Consider the following 21,339-nt stretch of genomic DNA (forward strand, 5'->3'; position numbering starts at 1 on the left):
CCTTCAACAACATACACCACACACTGTACTTATCTACAAGCATCCCAGGATGGAATCTCAAACTAAATTTTGAGAAATAAAACTTTATAAATTACCCCAAGAAGATATGTCACAAAAGGTTTTTAACATCTATTCTCAAGATTCCTGTTATGACCCAATACTCCAATCGGGAAATTTGGCACCTGAAATCTTCAGATTTTTTTCTTTTCAAGTACATTAAATTGGTGTATACAGTGCACAAAAAATACCCTAAAATCACATACAGATCACCCAAGTGTTGTTATACTGAACAATACCTCCTTAATAAACATATGATGTTAGATCAATTTACATGTCATTTTTGTATAACATACCAAAATAGTGACCTTCCTGAACAGGAAAAAACGGGAATGATATTGCACAGCCTTGAAAATCAAGATAACACAGTATAATATTCAGGCCAACTTTCACAAAGCCACTTTTGAGTGCCTTAACATATGCATATTATTAACAAAGGAGTTAGATATCAAAAGTAAAATAAAAAAATAAAAAAAAATATTACGAAGCGTCTTTTGATAACGTTCCTAAAGATCCAGAGAGATCTACACTTTGGAGAGAGAGTAAAGTATTTGAAATTCTACCTACGAGAATTCAAACCAGCAAGGATGGAATTGTTAACATGTAACCAAACCAAAAATTAGGTTTCAGACAATAATAATATATGATAATATAAAAATATATGAAGAATGTTGGAGGGTGCAGGACTAGAAACTTCGCAGGAGTTCGTTTCTTACCAGCTCATTTCACATCCTGGAATGAACAACACCGAACTGTCAATCTGAAGGTCACGACTGATGAAAACTTCTCTTTTTTTTTAATATACCCGATCGTTTCAGTGGTATTAAACATGTAGGACTATGAATTTGAATGAATTTAGTTAAGGATTAGCATGTACTCATAAATATTTTTCCTCTTCTGAAAACTGAGCCATAACATGAATAATTTAATCTGACAAGGCCAGGTAAATCTGACATGATATGATAAAAGTCATCATATCATCAAAGTAAAGGTTCATCTTTTGACCAACATTACACAAAAATCTCATGTCATGACTCAGAGATTAAGCTTAAAGCTCCTAAGCTGTGTTCCAAAAGTAATGCCTTTGAAATGTCAAAATAATTGACGTATAAAAAGGGGAAAAATGCTGAATTCCTAGAGAAACTTTACCATAAGTATTTCACACTAAAGGCCTGGATAGCTTTAATTTTACTTAAATTACCTAATTTTGGTATTATATAGTATTTACATTTAATGAGGAGTCTAATAAAAATGGCATTACAACAGAAAGAAAAAATAAATGTAGAAGGAATAGTAGCTGTGGTAAAGCAATCAGTTTACTCTGCATAGGAAATAAAGAGCTGTAAAAAGAAGAGTGGATATAAAAAAAAAAAAGTAAAATCCATCAGATTAATGATAGCCAGGTTGTGGGAGTCACACAAACGGTGAAATTTCAAGTGTTCAAAAATTCATGAGTTAATATATAGATCTATCAGCTCTTGGGGACAGCACTGCTGAAGGTATCTCAAACATCACAGTAGAAATACAGTAAGAGTACCATACTGTATTTCACACTCAAACTTTTTCAAATTATGTACTGTATGACGAAAGGCAACAATGAATTAGACCAAATACCATACCTATAAAAGACTTCATAAAAAATGCAAAATGGAAGATAAGAGAAGTGCACCTTAGCCAACATACATACCTCTCGATAAAATAGTTTACCCATTTCAACTAAAATTTATCTTATAATGCCAAAAGCCTACAATTACTGTAATGTATTACTTTTGAAAGGGATATATAGACAAGGGTCAATTCATTCATGGAATTTGTTACAGATAAATTCCATAACAGGCAATATTAAGATATAAAGTACAGTACTGCCTCCATTTATTTATTCGGGAAGCTCGCTTGCAAACAAAAATGTTGGTATACTAAAACAATGTTTCTGATAAGAAATAAAGGAAATTCAAAGAGTTCTACACAACCATAAATAAACATAGAAGGAAGTCCTAAGGTTACGCTGATTCGCTGTTACGAACGGGCTCATATGAGATACTTAGAAAAATCATCGTAACTCAATTTTGAGTTACGACATTTGGTTCGTTGATACGACAAACTACTTGCTAATGCAGAGAGCAGCTATCGCCTTTACCTAGCTGCAGAGTAGTGTGTTACGAGTCACTTTGTCATTAGTCTGCCATCTTTATTTATGATATCCATTAGAGATTTTAGTGCTGCTCTTTTTGGAATATTTTTTTGCCTATTTTTGGTGTACATCACGTCTGGAGAGTGATGTCAATGGGCAGGCTAACCACAGGAATAATGGTAAGGAATTGTTATATATATTACTTATTGTCTATTAGCATAAATATAGGTACGCTACAGTACGGTGTACTGTAGAGGGTAGTAACTTATGAATAATAGGAGATTGTTCCCTCTCTTTATTTTACGGTACATTATACATATATAGTGAGTACATAAAATATGTTATATACAGTATACTGTATAAATAAGACTTGCAACTAAAATTGACTTCTGGCACAAAGTAAAGCCTGTATTACTGAAGGTACACGGTACACTACTGCATAGGGTACAAGTATTTGTATGTATAGGGTACAGTAATTTATGAATGGTAAGTTACTATTTTCCCTTTTTTTAACAAGTATATTATACATATGAAATATGTATATCTTCGTATGTTTATGCAATATGTTATCCATATAAAAATACATCTTACGACAAAAACCTACTTATGACGCATTATAAGATAAAATCTTGCTCATAATTGTAGGACCTCCTGTAAACTCATCTTTAATGGTTTTCTAAAGGTAATTACAGTGGAACCTCTACATACGATTGTCTTTACATACGAATTTTCCAACATCCGAAGTAAAATTCGATCAAATTTGCGTCTCGACACCCGAAGTCTTGCTCCAACATACGACGTAGATCATACGAGTACGTGTAGAATTTTCTCCAAGCGTCGATCGTAGTTTCTTGTTTACGCCGGTAGACGGCAGCACATCGGAGGGACGCCAATCGAGCGTCGCCTTGATCAGTCCTCTCATCTCGTGCGCATCGTGTGGTTGTTCTCTATTCACTCCGTTATTAACAGTGTTTTATATCTTCCTTCCCTCACATTTCATTTTTTATTTTACTTATAATCATGGGTCCTAAAAAGCTTAGTTTCGGTTCAGGAAGTAGTAGCGGAGAGAAAAGGAAGAAGTCAATGCTTTCATTAGAACTAAAACAAGAAATAGAAAAGCAATATGACCGGAATAACACAAAAGGCAGCCATTAAAGCAGTCAAACCATCGAAGGGGATCACCATTATTTCTAAACGTCGTAGCCCTACTCTGGAAGAGATGGAACGCCTTTTGTTGATCTGGATAAAGGACAAGGAGATTGTTGGCGATACGATCACTGAAACGATCATCTGTGAGAAGGCCAGCGTTATCTACAGTGACTTGAAGGCGGCGGGCTCTGGGGGTGACGAGGGGGAGAGTTCAGCCAATCCTACGACGGAGGAATTCAAGGCGTCTCGAGGTTGGTTCGAGAAATTTAGGAAAAGGACCGAGATTCATTCAGTTGTTCGGCATGGAGAGGCTTCAAGTTCGGACACCAAGGCTGCTAATGATTTTGTTAAAAAGTTCGTGGAGGAGGAAGGCTACGTAGAGCAGCAGGTTTTCAACAGTGATGAAACCGGTCTGTTTTGGAAAAAGATGCCTAGTCGAACATACATTACCGCCGAAAAGAAGAAAATGCCTGGACATAAGCCAATGAAGGATCGGTTGACTCTTGCGCTTTGTGCCAACGCCAGCGGGGACTGCAAAATAAAGCCGTTATTAGTTTACCATTCCGAAAACCCTCGGGCATTTAAAGCACATAGAATTAATAAAGACCTGCTACATGTTCTATGGCGTTCTAATTCTAAGGCTTGGGTCACTAGGCATATCTTCGTGGAATGGGTAAACGTAGTTTTCGACCCTGCTGTCAAGAAGTACCTTCAGAAGAGGAATTTGCCTTTGGAGTGCTAGCTTTGTTTGGATAATGCACCCCCTCACCCCCCCAGGACTCGAAGATGATATCATCGACGAATACAAATTAATCAAAGTGTTGTATCTTCCAACGAATACCACCCCTATCCTCCAGCCCATGGACCAGCAAGTCATCTCTAATTTTAAGAAGCTCTACACCAAGCACTTATTTAAGCAGTGCTTTAATGTCACGCAAAGCACCAACTTAACTTTGCGTGAATTTTGGAGGAGCCACTTTAATATCGTGCACTGCTTAAAGATCATAGATCAGGCTTGGGAGGGAGTAACTCGTCGGACACTGAATTCAGCTTGGAAGAAGCTTGGGCCTGATGCTGTTGCTCCCAGAGATTTCGAAGGTTTTGGCCCCGAGCATGGACCTGTGCTTGCCATCGAGGAAGACGTCGAAGAGATTGTATCCCTTAGCAAGTCCATGGGTCTGGAGGTCGATGAAGATGACATCACTGAACTCGTCGATGAGCATCATGAAGAGCTCACCACCGAGGAACTCAAGGAGCAGCAAGCCATGCAGCATGATGAGATCCAAGCGCAGTTGAGCGAGTCGGAGAAGATCGAGGAGGTAGGTCACATCTTAGGTTCGGCTGAAATAAAACAGATGTTGCCATATCATCAACACGTGGTTGATTTCATCGATAAGCATCACCCACAGAAACTTCAGGTTTGCCATGTAGTTTCGCAGTTCGATGATGTTTGTTTAAAACACTTTAGAAAAATTCTCAAAAGCCGTACCAAGCAACTTTCTCTCGATAGTTTCTTTAAAAAATCTACGAAACCGTCTAGTGATCATGATAAAGAGAAAAAAAGTGAAGCAAAGAAAAGTAAGACCGAATCGAGTGAAAGTGATGCAAATTAAAAATAGAAAAGAAAAAAAAATGTAATAAAAAAAATATATATATAAAATATAAAAATGAAAAAAAAATAAGGCAAGTTAGGTTAAAGTTCACGTATTGTAAGTTAGAGTAAGTTACGGTAAGTTATCGCAGTCGCCGTCTCTACCTCCTCGCTGATCTTCCGTCTCCTCCTGCGTAGCATTTCCTACACCTGCGCTGGCCTGTCTCTAAGGTAAAGTGTTAATAAAAACACCTTTTTTATTTATTTCTTTATTATTCTTTTTTTAGATATTTCTGTATTATTCAATTGTATTAATGTTATGTGTAATTATGTGTAGCAATTTATTAAGGAGTTATCATGGGTTTTTAGGCTGAGGAACGAATTAAAAAAATTAGTGTATTCTTATGGGAATATTTGCTCCAACATACGATCATTTTAACATACGAAGCAGCTCACGGAACGAATTAAGATCGTATGTAGAGGTATCACTGTATTTAAAAATTTATAAACCCTAACATCAAAAATTAATAAAAAATAATTCGCAAAGATATGACAAATTCGGAGGTAATTTGTATTTTTCCTAACGATATAAATCTCAGGTATTTATAGGGGTCATTATTTTGGCGAAGCTGAAAGGAGAGCCATTAAAATTTAGTGAGGGTTAACTACCCATCCGCTAGTTAGCGGGGGTTAGGGTGGGGTAACTAACTATACCCCCTCACTCTTACACCTGTGACTGAGCTTCAATTTGCTTGGAGGTATGACTTTGACGGAGGACAAGGTTGGTGGCCAAGTATGTATAAATAGCTAAGGTTTGTATCGTTAGGAAAAATACAAATTACCTCTGAATTTGTCACTTTTTCTGTAACTGGAATACAAACCAACGCTATTTATAAGGGTAACTCGCCCATTAGGAGGGTGGATGTCTCTGCCAGTCTGACTTTTTGGCCTTACCCGGGGTACTCCTTATTGTGCAGAGTTTCGTGCAAAAATAAGGAGACCCTAAAACCTCCCTAACCTGCTAAGCATGGTCTGCGGCGTACATAAGCTGTGTGTGGTGATATACTAACATTGTGACTATCAAGGTAATGGTTATTCTGAGTCTTGTAAGGAAATATCCGACGAGATTGAGACATTCCCGATACCACCTCGCCAGGGTATGGGGACGACGCAACAGTATTGGAACAAAACAAGGTTACACAAGGGAGCAATGATTTACCAGGAGAGGTTTGAGCTCAGCTTGTGCAGAGAATCCAGGAAGCTGATTTCCCCACGAGAGGGGAGGATGAAAAAAGGAAAAGAGCCAAATATTCTTTTTCATTCACTTAAGACTAAAACCTGAGTAACCAATGCCCTCAACCTTCTACTATGGTGCGGGTGCTAGAGAGGAGAAGAAAGGTCCCCAAAGCCTTCCTGGTATGTTCCTTAGAGAAATCCTCGGTCCATACCAAGATTCCCACAAATGCCAACCAAAGATCCAGCCACGAAGTAGCCTGCATGGCATACTTCGCAACCTTCTCTTGGTTTAAAATCTCCGATGCCGAGAAAGAGATTTGACGAGAACAGAGCCTTCCTTGGTGAGTTCAAGGGAGTGATGGAGACATCGTCGAGTAAGTTTCGTCTATGATATCATAACACCTACTCTGGTTGACACCCAAAAGTGGGAGGAGTTTAGTGGACGATATAGAGCGGTAAGATTCAGAGTGGGTGGAAAGCTAGGAGGCGATCTTACGCCGAACAGCCTTTAACCCCCGGGACCAGGCCAAAGCTGCGCTGGTCTCCAGAGGCTTTTGGGTGCCTAAAACACAGTGTAGGACCGTATCTTTGCCTTCTTAAGGGGGGGGAGGGGGCCATCTCTGGATCCGGTAACCCGTCGAGGGGCCTCACGATGGTTAGAACCTGCCAAAAGGCATGGTCCGACTCTCACTGGTCTCTGTCTGAAGCTGGGCTGGCAGCGAGATTTTCATCAACTGCTGAGGTCACACCTCTGGGTGGGTCGTGGTCGTCAATGAGAAGGCTGACTTGGGTCCTGGACCTCTTCTCGAGGGTCTCTTGAGACCACGAGGAGAACTTTGGTACCATCTTGCAGTCTTTAGGTACCCTTCTTGGAAAAAACAGAGGTTCCAAGCCAGAAGGTTTGGGAGTAGCAACCTTCTCAGAAAGAAGAGAACAAGGAGCTGGAGGTGAGACGGTGTTCTTTTCCTGGGGTCTTTCCGTAGGTGACGGGAGGGGAGTCTGAAACTGACTCTTCCCTCTGAGAGCCTCTCAATACGGTGGGTGAGGCATTGGTGGCCAGAAGTGACGATGGATCCATAGGGGGAGCCACTACCCTTGGAGCTCTGACTGGAGTAGTTTGACCCTTGCTGAAGGAAGCTTATCAGGAGATCCCCTCTTCCTCTTCAGGGAGGAAGCAGTAGTGGTCCGTAGTCCCGGATCGGTTGAAACAGAGGGCGATCCCAAGGAAGTCTAAGGGGGCTTCCATCGGTCGCGAAGGAAGCATTGGGGCGAAGGCCTGTGTTACAGCTCTGACCAAGCCGATGAACCTTCGCTGCTTACTCATCGAAGCACTCTCCGATAGATCCCCTGAAGGGAAAGGAGTTAAAGGGTCCTTCCAAGTGGTCTCCATTCCTGACGCTGAAGGCTTAGGAGCTGTAGATGTAGCTTCCATCCTGTGCGCAGGAAGTTTTGGAACTCTAAAACATTGAAACTTGCCCATTTCCTCCTTCCCTGACAGTCGCACTGTTACGGCGAACGATCGTTAACCACCTTACCTTTCCTAGTGGCTACTACCACTGCCTTTGGTGGCTGCAGCTGGTAATCCTCGTTTGCATAAAGACGTGATGGCCGCCGACACATTGGAAAATGTCGCGAAACCTGCTGAAGATACATTGGTGACTGCTGACACGAAGACCGATGACTCGATGATTGATGAGAGGGAGTGTGTGTCTGCGTCGACGAGCGGTATCGGGATAACCAGGTGTCGATCGTTACCGCTGCACGAAAGGCTGGTCGGTGTGAAACCCGACGGATATAAGATCCACATTGCAATGTTTAACAAACTGGTGGGCAAACGTGTACCGAAGGTGAGCGATGCGATGGTTTGGGAACTCTTCGAGGTACGACTGAACGCTGGCTAGTTGAGTGACGGATGAGCGATTCCCACGACGGAGATGGTCTGCGTATCGAGTGATTGCTGTGGCGAGCGCTGTCGGTTAGGGGATTGGTGGTGAGCGCTGTCGATTAGGGGATTGGTGGTAAGCGCTGTCTGTTAGGGGATTGGTGACGAGCAGGCGATTTCCAAGAAGTTCTCGGCGATTCTCACGAAGCAGAAGCTTCACGAGAAACCGAACGAGTAGGCGATTCACATGTAACCAAACCTGTAGATGGTAAACGAGATGCCGATTGTTGATGATGGTCAGGCGATTCACGAGCTGATGGAAGCATCGGCGACTCACGCTCTGCTGGTCGATGGTGAGACTGTCGAGCAGGTGGCGGAGAACAGTGAGACGAGATCGGAGACAAAGGCAATGGTCGATAAACAGAGGAGTCAAGTTGGACAGCTTCTTCCGAAGAGGAGGACTGAGGAGGCGAAGAGGTAATGAGATGTCTCTTGGCTGAGAGAGCACAGGAGCACCCTGAAGGTGAAGCAGAGGACAGACACGGTGAGGTCTTCTGCTGCCGGCACGACGATGTACGAGCATGAGATCAACAGGCTGACCGTCAGCAGGCCTCAAAAGAGGAGTATTTATGAGAGACCTTTACTGGAAAGGGCAACACTCATCAGAGTGACATGCCTTGGACTTTGCTCCCTTCCCGAAGGATGTTCGTCTGGTGAAGTAGCCCAGACCTCGGCGGCGGAAGATGGAGAAGACGCCGTCATAGAAGCAGCAAACGAGCTCTCCAAAACAACACCGTCGACAACAGACAAGGGGTCGATGTCAGATGCCGACGCAAGCTGAAGATCCGCACCCCGGTGCAAGAACCACAGGAACACCTCCTTTGAAGGCTCACCAGGCAACCCCAACGACTGCCAAATCTGTAATAGGGTAGAAAGACACGGCCTCGCTCGAGGGGAGAGCCGGACAACCCCACTAGGGGAGGCAGCACTGTCTCTCGAGGACCAAAGTTGGCCAGGAGGTAAATGGTCTATGCTAATACTAGCCAGCCTCCGAGGTAGCCGTCTAAGTAGGAGCTTTGGAGGAAGGTCGGGATACAGAGGAGGAAGCCTTGGGTTTCTTCTACTTCAAAGCAACCTTGGAAGAGGAAGAATCCCGCTTAGACTTCTTCCGTCTACAACCATACCTTTCCCACTGGGAGGAACACCAATCCAGACATTCATTACACTTGTTGTCCATGCCGCAGCATTGTCCTCTGCAGACGGGGTAAAGGCTGTGGGGATCTGTCTCCACACCAAACATAAACTTCCCGTAGGTGCGGCCTTCTGATCCTATACAAGTCCGCATGGCAGTAGAAGAAACATAGCACACACACTGAAAAGAAAAAGCAAAAAAAAAATTAATGGCAGTCCAACATAGAGAGGATGAACGGTGACACCGAACTCCAGCAGAGCCAAAAGCAAAATGAAGTTCAGTCACAGGTGTGTGATTGAGGGGTGTAGCTAGCTAACCCGCCTACACCCCCCCCCCAGGTAACTAGCAGATGGGTAGTTAACCCTTGCTATATTCTAATGGCTTGTAAATTCAGCTTCGCCGAAACTAATAACCCCTATAGATAGCGTTGGTTTGTATTCCAGTTACGGAACAAAAATAAATTAGAAATAATTGACTAACTGGCATGGAAATTATATATATATATATATATATATATATATAAGTGTTTTTAATAGGGTACATGGCAACACTCCTTGGCTTCATGCAGCAGCTGGTGAAGCTTAGTGTCCATGTCATTTCTCATGTGACATGCTAGTGCATTAAGTGCCATGATAGGCATGCAAGTAGACTGTAAGTAGTTACAGATGATTGGATTGACACCACCCTGTATGTGAAGAAAGGGTTTTAATATTGTTGAAAGACCCCTTTGACGGCCTGCCACTGAACTTTTTTTCCCTATTGATCTTGCCAGCAGGTGTCATCATCTTCTAAAACTATTGATGCAAAGGGCTGTTAGATTTTGCCACTCGTCTCTATCTTGAGCTTTTAATTCAATATTTCTCCAATCATCATCTCCTACTTCATGCTTCATAGTCCTCAACCATGTAGGCCTGGATCTTCCAACTTTTCTAGTGCCTTGTGGAGTTCGGATGAAAGTTTGGTGGACTAATCTCTCTTGGGGAGTGCGAAGAGCATCCTCAAACAATCTCCATCTACCCCTTACATGGCACTCAAGGAATCTCTCATAGTTTAATTTCTAATACTGTCCTGCCATTAACTCCCAACATTCTTCTGAGGGCTTCTCAAATCTACAAATCTGTTGGATAGTTTTATTGTCAAACAGTAAAGCAGATCTCACTAAACTGATATACAGCCCTGATATTTTTGCTGTAATTTCAAGCGATTTGACTTCCACATTTTACTTAACTAAGCCAGTGTCTGCTTTGCTTTTTTCAATCTTTCCCTAAACTCCAATTCTAATGACTCAGTATTAGAGATCATAGTTCTTAAATACTAAAATAATTCTACCTCATTAATTCTTTCACCTTCCAATGATATTTCATCTTCCATTGCATATTCCCTTCTCATCATCTCTGTTTATTCTACTTATCTTGAACCAAACCTTCTGTGATATTTTACGCCTTCTGGTAAGCAAGCATTGCAAATCCAGTGGTGTTCTGTTAATATCAAAAGCATTGTTAGCATATTCTAGGTCGGCTAATTTCCTATTACCAATTCAGTCCCATTCTTCCCCACCATCCCCTACTGTTCTATGCATTACAAAATCCATGAGGTGGATTAATAACAAAGGTGACAGCACATTCCCTTTTAATACTACACTGTTCACTGTAAATTCATTTGATGTGACTCCACTAACATTAACTTTGCACTTGCTATATTCATGAACAGACTTAAGGGCACTGCCAGACCCCCATAATAAAAATTCATTTAGGTGTTACAGTATTCCAAAGTGGACCATCTCTCTATTTTTAATCAATTTTGATGAATCAAAAACTAAATGAAAGAGAATCTATTTATAAAAACTTGTATGAAACTTATTTTAGAGATTTGTTTCATCTTCCTTTTTTATTTTTATCTTTTTCCAATTTTTACTTTTTTAAATTTTGTGACAATATTCAACAAAAGAAAAATTACATACAAAGATGCTCTCCTATCTCTTCTACCTGCTGGTTTTTGTATGGTGAGAATATCAACATGAAAAAGTGTTTTTTCATTTTAGTGTGAAAAATCAAAGTTTTGATAAAACGCAACAAACTACAATTCCTGTATTTTGAGCTTTTGCTAAAAAAAATTCTTATCTTTCGACCTTTTGCCAGCAATGCATGAATTACCTCACAACTGGAGATCACCAGAATATAATTTCCATTTCCTAGGGGTATTTATTTACCAGTGGTGAGCTCTTCCCTTGGATCCAATTATATCCCTCCCCAACTATCCCTTCACAAACACCACTACTGCCGTCGCTGACACTACTACTACGATGACAGCTATAGGCCCTTCTTAATTTCAGTCTAAGCTTACATATTTTGGGCATCCTGCCAAATAGTTTTTGTTTCATTCCAAGACATAAACATGAAAAAAATGTTGAAATTCAGCTTGAGATGGTCTCTACCTCTCTCTCACGACAACATTGTGATTTCTAATGTTTTATACTGAAAATGAATTACAAACAGAAAACCATAGAGAAACATAGAAAATGTTTCATTCAACATACTCAAAGTAGGACTGTCAGAGTTTCATATTTTTTTCCCTTTGATATAAAACAAAAGAGGCAACAATACGTGACGATTGGTACCGGACCCGACGCATTACATTTATAATTCTAATATTTTCGACGTGATAAAGCATGAATACACTAACATGACCATCAATACGATGAAATAGAAACATAAAAAAACCACACAAAATGACCATCAATACCATAAAAAAAAATTTGGCCAGACCCATGTGACAGGGGCTTAATCAAATTTACTTATTTAAGAGGAATTCCATAATAACACAGGACTCTCAACATAATTGCCGGTACACACTATCAAAGGCTTTTTCATAGTCCACAAATGCCATCAAAGGTGTAGTACAGACATTTTTTCTCCTTCCGTGGAAGAGATGATTCCGGGGAATCGGAAGTCGGAAGTGTATCGTCTGTCAACTCCTCCTTCCTACCAGCTTTTGTCATCGTGCAGGCAGGCACAAAAGCATCTAGAGCATCACAAGGTAAGACAGAGCAGAGTACCGACTAGTAATGCTCTGGGTCAGTCTCTAAGGATCCCGACCATTAGAAACCTTGGCGTGAGCATTGGAACCTGACACTGAGCTTCATTTTTGAGAGTTGGGGCCTGGTGTAGTGTTACTTCCCACGCAGGGGAATTGTTTGGTGTGTCTATGACTCTGAATGGCCAGTAGTTCTGTGCTTTGATGACCGTCTTTTTCTACAAAACCACAAAAATATTCAAGTACACCTCCGGCTTCCTCATATACGGGCCACAACTATGGCTGTTCTTACTGGGGCATAGCCACATTCCTGGTTTAGGGGCAGACATTGCAATCAACCAGAATTTTACATTAAAGGGAAATCAATTAGTCATTCTAACAACCAAGTCAGCGAGCACATCGGCGTACGTCCGTAATCAGCTGTGGTCGAAGTCAGTTAAGGTTGTTCTGTCTGTTAAAAACCTATTGGCCTTTTAAGCTTCGCTGATGTTATACTGCTATTAAAGATAGAGGGTTTGTATTATTCGAAGGAACATATCAAACTTTGTAAATCATAAAAATAGTTTCATATCATATATTACACAAAGAAAATTTTTCTAATCAAGAAATTCAATTGGGAAAGTATTAAAGTTTTACATGTGTCCCAACCACCTACATACATCCCCAATTTACTTATTCACAGCTTGGGTTAGAGCCTTTGTGGTTGGTTGTGGCACACCCGATCAGCAAGTAGAATGTGTTGAAAAAGCTAAGAGACACCAATTTTTTATATGGTATGAATTAGCTATCAATTTACTTCTTCTAAAGATTACCCCAAAATTCTACATCCTACAACCACTTGGCGCACAAAAGGTTGGGACAGACCCCGAATAGAAATTAATTGTGCTGGTGAGGAACAAGGCAAACCTGATTTCTGTGTATATCGTTATATATGATACCAAATAGCTATAAATGCACAGGTTCAGTTAATTATTGTAACGACATTTCACAAATTGTCAGCGCAATAACAATATACTCATATTCGCATGAATTATCTAACACTGCCATCTGCAGTGGATTTTGTTAGAGAAATCAATGGTATAACTGACCCAACATTCAAAAAATTATGAACACTTACCATACAAAAGGAAACTACACTAAACATATTTCTGACAGTGACTCCTTACCACTAACCATATTTATCTGTTCTTAATTACTCATTGTGGTAGCTTCAACCCCCCTTCCACTTATAGTGCATGTGATCTTGATTCTATTTCAATATGGAGGCTTTGTCACCAAAACCCTATTTACTTATTCATTTTCCAAGTACAAAATTTCCAATAAATACAATTTACATGCATTTAACAATGGGTCCTAACAATTTCTACTTTAATATCAGTCACTGAACCCAAATTTTTCAGTCTCTAGCAACTATAACTTCTTTTGAGGACACCTAATAAAGAATTTCACTACTGGCCACACTTGCAGTTCCTCGCCGCCAACAAACTTCGGGTAAACACCAAAAAAATTCGCTCTTTACAAAAACTAAATAATTATGAGTGAAATCTTCAATGCAGGTGAAGATATTTAATTGTCTTAATAGTCAATTTCTTCTTCAATACAAAAAACTCTACTACGTTTTACAAAGTCTAACTTGTATGTAGGACATCGTGCCATGAGTAGGGTCGGTGAACAAAAAAGCAACCTGGGGTTAGGAGTGGGTAGCTGTATGATAAACGAATTAGAAAGTTCTAAAAAAGGCCTGCAAGCAAACTGCCTCCTAAAAGTCTGCATAGCCTAGAAGAGTGCACTCAGACAATGTTCGCATAAACCTAAAAGCGCACTGCTTCTAATAATGTTTGCATGGGCCAACAAGCGCACTGCCTTTAACAATGTTTGCATAGGCCTACTAGTGCACTGTCTAACGACGTTCGCATGAGCTTACAAGCGCACTGTCCCCTACAATGTTTGCATAGACGTAGAAGCACACTTTAACAATGTTTGCGTAAGTCTAAGGCGCACTTTTACAATGTTGAGTGGGCTTACTAGTGCACTGTCTTACAATGTTCACATAGGCCTAGAAGCGTGCACTCTTAAGAATGTTAGCGTAGGTCTAAAAGCACGCACTCAAACAATGTATGCGTGGGCCTGGAAACGTGCACTCTAACAATGTTCGCGAGGGCCTAAAAGCGCGCACTCTAACAATGTTCGCATAGGCCTAGAAGCGTGCACTCTTAAGAATGTTAGCGTAGGTCTAAAAGCACGCACTCAAACAATGTATGCGTGGGCCTGGAAACGTGCACTCTAACAATGTTCGCGAGGGCCTAAAAGCGCGCACTCTAACAATGTTCGCATAGGCCTAGAAGCGTGCACTCTTAAGAATGTTAGCGTACGTCTAAAAGCACGCACTCAAACAATGTATGCGTGGGCCTGGAAACGTGCACTCTAACAATGTTCCCGAGGGCCTAAAAGCGCGCACTCTAACAATGTTCGCATAGGCCTAGAAGCGTGCACTCTTAAGAATGTTAGCGTACGTCTAAAAGCACGCACTCAAACAATGTATGCGTGGGCCTGGAAACGTGCACTCTAACAATGTTCCCGAGGGCCTAAAAGCGCGCACTCTAACAATGTTCGCATAGGCCTAGAAGCGTGCACTCTTAAGAATGTTAGCGTAGGTCTAAAAGCACGCACTCAAACAATGTATGCGTGGGCCTGGAAACGTGCACTCTAACAATGTTCGCGAGGGCCTAAAAGCGCGCACTCTAACAATGTTCGCATAGGCCTAGAAGCGTGCACTCTTAAGAATGTTAGCGTACGTCTAAAAGCACGCACTCAAACAATGTATGCGTGGGCCTGGAAACGTGCACTCTAACAATGTTCCCGAGGGCCTAAAAGCGCGCACTCTGACAATGTTCGCAAAGGCCCAGAAGCGCGCGCTCTAACAATGTTCGCACAGGCCCAGAAGCGCGCGCTCTAACAATGTTCCCGAGGGCCTAAAAGCGCGCACTCTGACAATGTTCGCACAGGCCCAGAAGCGCGCGCTCTAACAATGTTCGCACAGGCCCAGAAGCGCGCGCTCTAACAATGTTCCCGAGGGCCTAAAAGCGCGCACTCTGACAATGTTCGCACAGGCCCAGAAGCGCGCGCTCTAACAATGTTCGCACAGGCCCAGAAGCGCGCGCTCTAACAATGTTCGCACAGGCCTAGAAGCGCACACTCTAACAATGTTCGCACAGGCCTAGAAGCGCGCACTCCAACAATGTTCGCACAGGCCTAGAAGCGCGCACTCCAACAATGTTCGCACAGGCCTAGAAGCGCGCACTCCAACAATGTTCCCACAGGCCTAGAAGCGCGCACTCCAACAATGTTCCCACAGGCCTAGAAGCGCGCACTCCAACAATGTTCGCATAGGCCTAGAAGCGCGCACTCCAACAATGTTCCCACAGGCCTAGAAGCGCGCACTCCAACAATGTTCGCATAGGCCTAGAAGCGCGCACTCCAACAATGTTCGCATAGGCCTAGAAGCGCGCACTCTAACAATGTTCGCATAGGCCTAGAAGCGCGCACTCCAACAATGTTCGCATAGGCCTAGAAGCGCGCACTCCAACAATGTTCGCATAGGCCTAGAAGCGAGCACTCCAACAATGTTCGCATAGGCCTAGAAGCGCGCACTAACAATGTTCGCATAGGCCTAGAAGCGCGCACTCCAACAATGTTCGCACAGGCCTAGAAGCGCGCACTCCAACAATGTTCGCACAGGCCTAAAATCGCGCACTCCAACAATGTTCGCATAGGCCTAGAAGCGCGCACTCCAACAATGTTCGCACAGGCCTAGAAGCGCGCACTCCAACAATGTTCGCATAGGCCTAGAAGCGAGCACTCCAACAATGTTCGCATAGGCCTAGAAGTGCGCACTCCAACAATGTTCGCATAGGCCTAGAAGCGCTCACTCCAACAATGTTCGCATAGGCCTAGAAGCGCTCACTCCAACAATGTTCGCATAGGCCTAGAAGCGCGCACTCTAACAATGTTCGCATAGGCCTAGAAGCGCACACTCTTAACAATGTTCGCATGGGCCTAGAAGCGCGCACTCTTAACAATGTTCGCATAGGTCTAGAAGCGCACACTCCAACAATGTATGCGTGGGCCTAGAAGCGCGCACTCTTAACAATGTTCGCGAGGGCCTAAAAGCGCGCACTCCAACAATGTTCGCACAGGCCCAGAAGCGTGCACTCAACAATGTTTGCTTAGGCCTAGAAGAGTGCACTCTAACAAAGTTCGTGTAGGCCTAAGAGTGCCCACTCTAACAATGTTCGCATAAGCCTAGAAGCGCGCACTCTAACAATGTTCGTGTATGCCTAGAAGCGCACACTAGAAATGTTTGCATAGGACTGGTAGCACACACTCGAACAATGTTCGCGTAGGCTAAAGTGTAGTTTTAAATTCTTTGCGAAGCCTTACAATCAGTCTCTGACACTGTTCAAATGATTAAATTAGCTATGGCTTTAGTATGGTACTGTAATTGTGATACTGTTTCATACTGTCACTGGTCTCAGATTTAGGCAAAAGCTTACAAATGCCTAATCTCAACATTCTACAAACCTAACCCTGTGTATGATTGCATATACTTGGAATGCAATCTACTACAGTATTCCAAAATTCAAAGAGGTGACAAAGTCAATCTCAAGTGGGCCAAACAGGACTATTAAGTGACCTAGCAAAATAATTGGAACTATAACACACAACTATATACAATCATTAGAGAGGAAATAAAATGTTAACTACTTTTCACGTGTCAGTTGGCAAAATCTACAAAAGCATCTTGACCAGTTGGTCTGGAACCTTTGATAAATACTTTTATATAAAAATACAAAATTCTCAGCAATGATGGGATTATGTCCTAAAAATTTACAAACCTTACCATGAGGTAAGATTGTAGGTTGTTGGAAACAGATAAAACTGATGTCCTAACATGTCAATTTTACGCCATAAGGCGATAGACATACAAAGTGCCACCATTTGGAAACTTAAAAATGTATCAATCTATGCATAACAGATTTACTACCTAACCTCCCTTAATAATAATTAAGACTAGTTATAATAGCGCATTTACACGACGCATCACAACCAAATACAAACTTGACCGACGAGGTAAGAATGTATATAGCTGGGTTTGGTTAAAATGTATATTTAAACAACATAATTAAAGACGACCAAGGCTTTATCAAATATTTTCCCCATAAAGAAAATCGATTCGAGAAGTGATAAGAAAATTTTACGCATGTCCCATCCACTTACATACACCCACATATTTATTTCACCTTGTCAACATGAATAACTTGTTCATTCCATACATTGCAAATGAACAGCCTACCTAACCAACCGGTGAGATAATTAGGCATATAAAAGATGCTTGTACACGCACACAATTACATTAGTGTTACTTCAGAATCTAAATGCAAATAATCCGTGAAATTCAAATTCAGCAAAAAGAATAATTCAACCAATACATTGTGCTTAACAGCAAAATTTATCGACTATATTAATTACCACACGCACCAAAACTACAACTCCCACCGTGAGCGCTTCCAATCAAGTAGAAATAGGTGTGGAAAATGTTATGAAAGGCTGGAATATTATTATCATTACTAGTTAAGCTACATCCCTATCTAGAAAAACAGGATGCTATAAGCCCAATGACTTCAACAGGGAATAGGTATTTCTATACAATACTCTGCCAGCAAGTTATCAAATTTAAGTACTTTCACTAAAAAGAAGGAAGTCTAAAGTTTCGTTTGATAAAGAAATCTAAGCAGCGCTAAGTCTAGAAGTGGTTTAAATTAAATTTGACCCACCTGAAACTCTCTCAAATTCCTCTTCAGACTGAGCTCTAGTTTGTACGTTACAAACAGATTAAGTCATTATTACATCATCGACTGTATTTTACGTAGCAAAAAGGTCACCCAAACGTCATGGTTTTTAACCATTGATGATTATCCAGAATCACACGGCTTGAATACACAATCAGGAGCCAGTTTTATTAGGAAACTAAACACTTTAAGTCACTTTTTATACGCAATTTCCGCTGCTAATTTTTCAGTCTTTAGAGAGCCATGGAGGGGTGCAAACCTTCAACTTCTGGTGCGGTTTCTCATTTACCATTTACTTTGATATCAATTTCTGTGGATTTTCTCCCAAGTATTGTCTGAATTATTTAAATTATAAAGATCTTGTTTTGCATTATTGTGGTAACGTCGAAAGAATAATAAAATACGGTTAAGATCATGTTGTTATTAAAAGTGAAATTGACACTATTTGCCCCTCCTGTGGTTCTAAATGCTGACCTGATAATAACAAAAAAGGATTTCGGTGACATCAGGTATGTTGTATTAAAAACCGATTGAAAAAAAAGGTGTAGTTTTTTATGTATATTTTTATGGAAACTTGGTTTGAAAAGCCTCATTTAGATCAGGAATCTAATTTGATACTTGTACATAATTATGCTGGTGTTAAATTTACTTATAAATCTGTTGAAAATGAATTAATTTCTAACAAAACTATGATTTGTGCACATTTATTCTTGAGGTTACTGTGCATTGGGTATCGAGTTGGAAAGGTGCAGCTCACCTTTACCTTCCAACATAAATACACAAAGGGTTTTAGGCTGTCTTATATTCAATATGGCTGTGTAAGGGGGGGTTCACCCCCCCAGGTAAGGATATAGCTACTAGGTTAGGTTAGTTGGTTTAGGTTGGCTGGTGGCTTCGTTTATTGCTAATTCAACATGTGCCATTATTCACATGATAAAACGGATTCTTTAATTCATTCCCCACCCAATAGACCCGGTTTCCTATTGTTGGTCCCCAAAAATTGGAAAGATTAACAAATAGGGTAAAAATACTATTCCTCCTCCTTATTTAAAAAAAAAAAAAGTCACCTTTAGATAAAGCACTAAGTAATTCATCAGAAAAAAAAAAAAAATATAAAATTTATTAGTAGCGGAGCTATTGTATAGAATTACCAGGAAATATAGTTCAGTGAGGAAAGTAAACCATGAATTAAAATAAAATACGAGAAGTAATGAATAATCAAAATAAAATATTTTAAGAACAGTAACAACTTTACACTAGATCTTTCATCTATAAAGGGATTTATAATACTATCACCACAAGATCGCTCCGCAACACTCGCTCGGACTAAAGTGACAAGCAAATATACCATTGATTTACGCTAAATGCAAACTAGTCGTTAAAAAACGGCTCTAATACATGTCATTGCTTACCCTATTTTCCCTTATTATTACTATCACCATCCAAGCTACAACCCTAGTTGGAAAAGCAAGATGCTATAAGCCCAAGGGCTCCAATGGGGAAAAATAGCCTGGTGAGGAAAGGAAATAAATAAATGATGAGAACAATTCAACAATAAATCATTCTAAAAACAGTAACAACGTCAAAACAGACAAGTCATATATATACTATAAAAAGACTCGTGTCAGCTAATCAGAAAATTTTCCGACCTCAAAAACGCAATTAAAGGGAATAGGCCAATGACAATAAATCCTTCCTATTACTGTACAAATAATTATTATTGTTAATTGCTAGGCTACAACCCTAATTGGAAATTTAGGATGCTATAAGCCCAGGGGCCCCACCAGGGAAAATAGCCCAGTGAGGAAAGGAAAAAAGGAAAAATAGAATATTTAAAGAACAGTAACATTAAAATAAATATTGAAAGGCATAATGCAGGATCCTTAAAAAGCAAGCTTAAATTGATGACAAGGATCTAGAAGGGGCAGAAATAGTTATGGGGTCTTCATAATTTGTCTACATGTAATATTCGATTGTTTGTGCCTCCCTCAACTAAAAAAAAAAAATAAAAAGGCTTTTTGCGTTCTATAGGATAGGCCTATGTCTAGAAATGTAAGGAAATTAAGTATACCAATTATTCACGCCATAGCCTACTGTAGCCCTACGACTCGAACATGCAAAATTATTCAAATTAAAACATGAATAGATTCAAGTCGACACAACGCTTCGGAACATCGAAGCCTAGAAGCCAAAGAGGCTTGTCAAACGGGGTCTAATCCAGCAACTAATAAATATGATAATTAACAAATTAAAATTTTCAATATATTTCCGACAATTATGAATATGTCGGCCTTACTTGAGTGAAGTCCTGTTCCACGTCGTCGTATAGATCAATATCCACGTCCGCCATTACTCCAGAGGAAGCCTCTGCAAGGTCTGGATTACGGCGATCAACACTTTGTCTCCTGCAAAGACATTGGGGTATCAGGGTCTCAAATGCGTGTTGAACTGGTCACTGGACTTTTACGTACTTGAAATTTATAACAGAATAAACTACACTTTGTAATTACCTTCAAGGTCAAAATGGTTTGTAATTTTTCCTATCATCAATAAATGGCGTCCGGCTACCTTCGCTACTATGCCACTCACTGTTACCAAACCTGGTTTGAACTTTGAAGTCTTGTTGTGACATATTTTATCAAAAACTGGGTAATTAAAGAGGTAAAGTTAAAAAATATAATAAATAATTTATTAAAAAACCACATGTTATAAATATAACGAGCAAATGTTATTATTTTACTTTGAAAAGGCAATAACATTTACATAGATAGTTGTGGTTTAAGGATTTCTTTCCCATATGGTTGGTAACAACATTAAGCTTATGCTTGTTTGCATCTACAGATGTGATAATAGCTAGAAAACAATATGGATTTTCCTCGACTTATTCTATCATAATTCCTTTCAACGTGAAGATGAGAAACTATTTATCAAAGAGATCCATCAAGTTAACTATCCATTTCGACTAGTTAAGCCTATCAAATACGGATTACTTTTAATGTAAATATTTGCCTGATACCTACAACGCATCCGTCAACCATTAATTGTTCTTTTCCTGTTGCTGCGGAAGCACTGATTTTTCAGGAATGGGCTAATCAGATATAATGTAAGCAGCAATGATACGAATGAAGCTATAAATACTACATTCTGCATAATGATAACAGAAAAATGTGGTATTGTAAATGGTTGGGAAGTTATAGATGTACCGTCTACGTCAACGCA

The 21,339-nt window shown here is 40.5% G+C and overlaps 1 protein-coding gene across 3 annotated transcripts in view; it reads right to left on the bottom strand.

Moving 5' to 3' along the window:
- LOC137658487 (cleavage and polyadenylation specificity factor subunit 6-like) overlaps positions 1-20,762 on the bottom strand; it is a 73,220-nt gene extending 52,458 nt beyond the window's left edge. For all 3 annotated transcript variants that reach the window (XM_068393239.1, XM_068393240.1, XM_068393238.1), the window contains exons 1-2: positions 20,631-20,762; positions 20,417-20,525 (exon numbers count right to left, since the gene is read on the bottom strand). In XM_068393239.1, coding sequence (XP_068249340.1) covers positions 20,417-20,470 — 54 coding nt within the window. In that variant the 5' untranslated portion in view covers positions 20,471-20,525; positions 20,631-20,762. The remainder of the gene's footprint in view (positions 1-20,416; positions 20,526-20,630) is intronic.
- Between the last annotated feature and the right edge of the window lie 577 nt (positions 20,763-21,339).

This window comes from Palaemon carinicauda, chromosome 19, assembly GCF_036898095.1.
Source record: "Palaemon carinicauda isolate YSFRI2023 chromosome 19, ASM3689809v2, whole genome shotgun sequence".
Classification (NCBI taxonomy): Eukaryota; Metazoa; Arthropoda; class Malacostraca; order Decapoda; family Palaemonidae; genus Palaemon; species Palaemon carinicauda.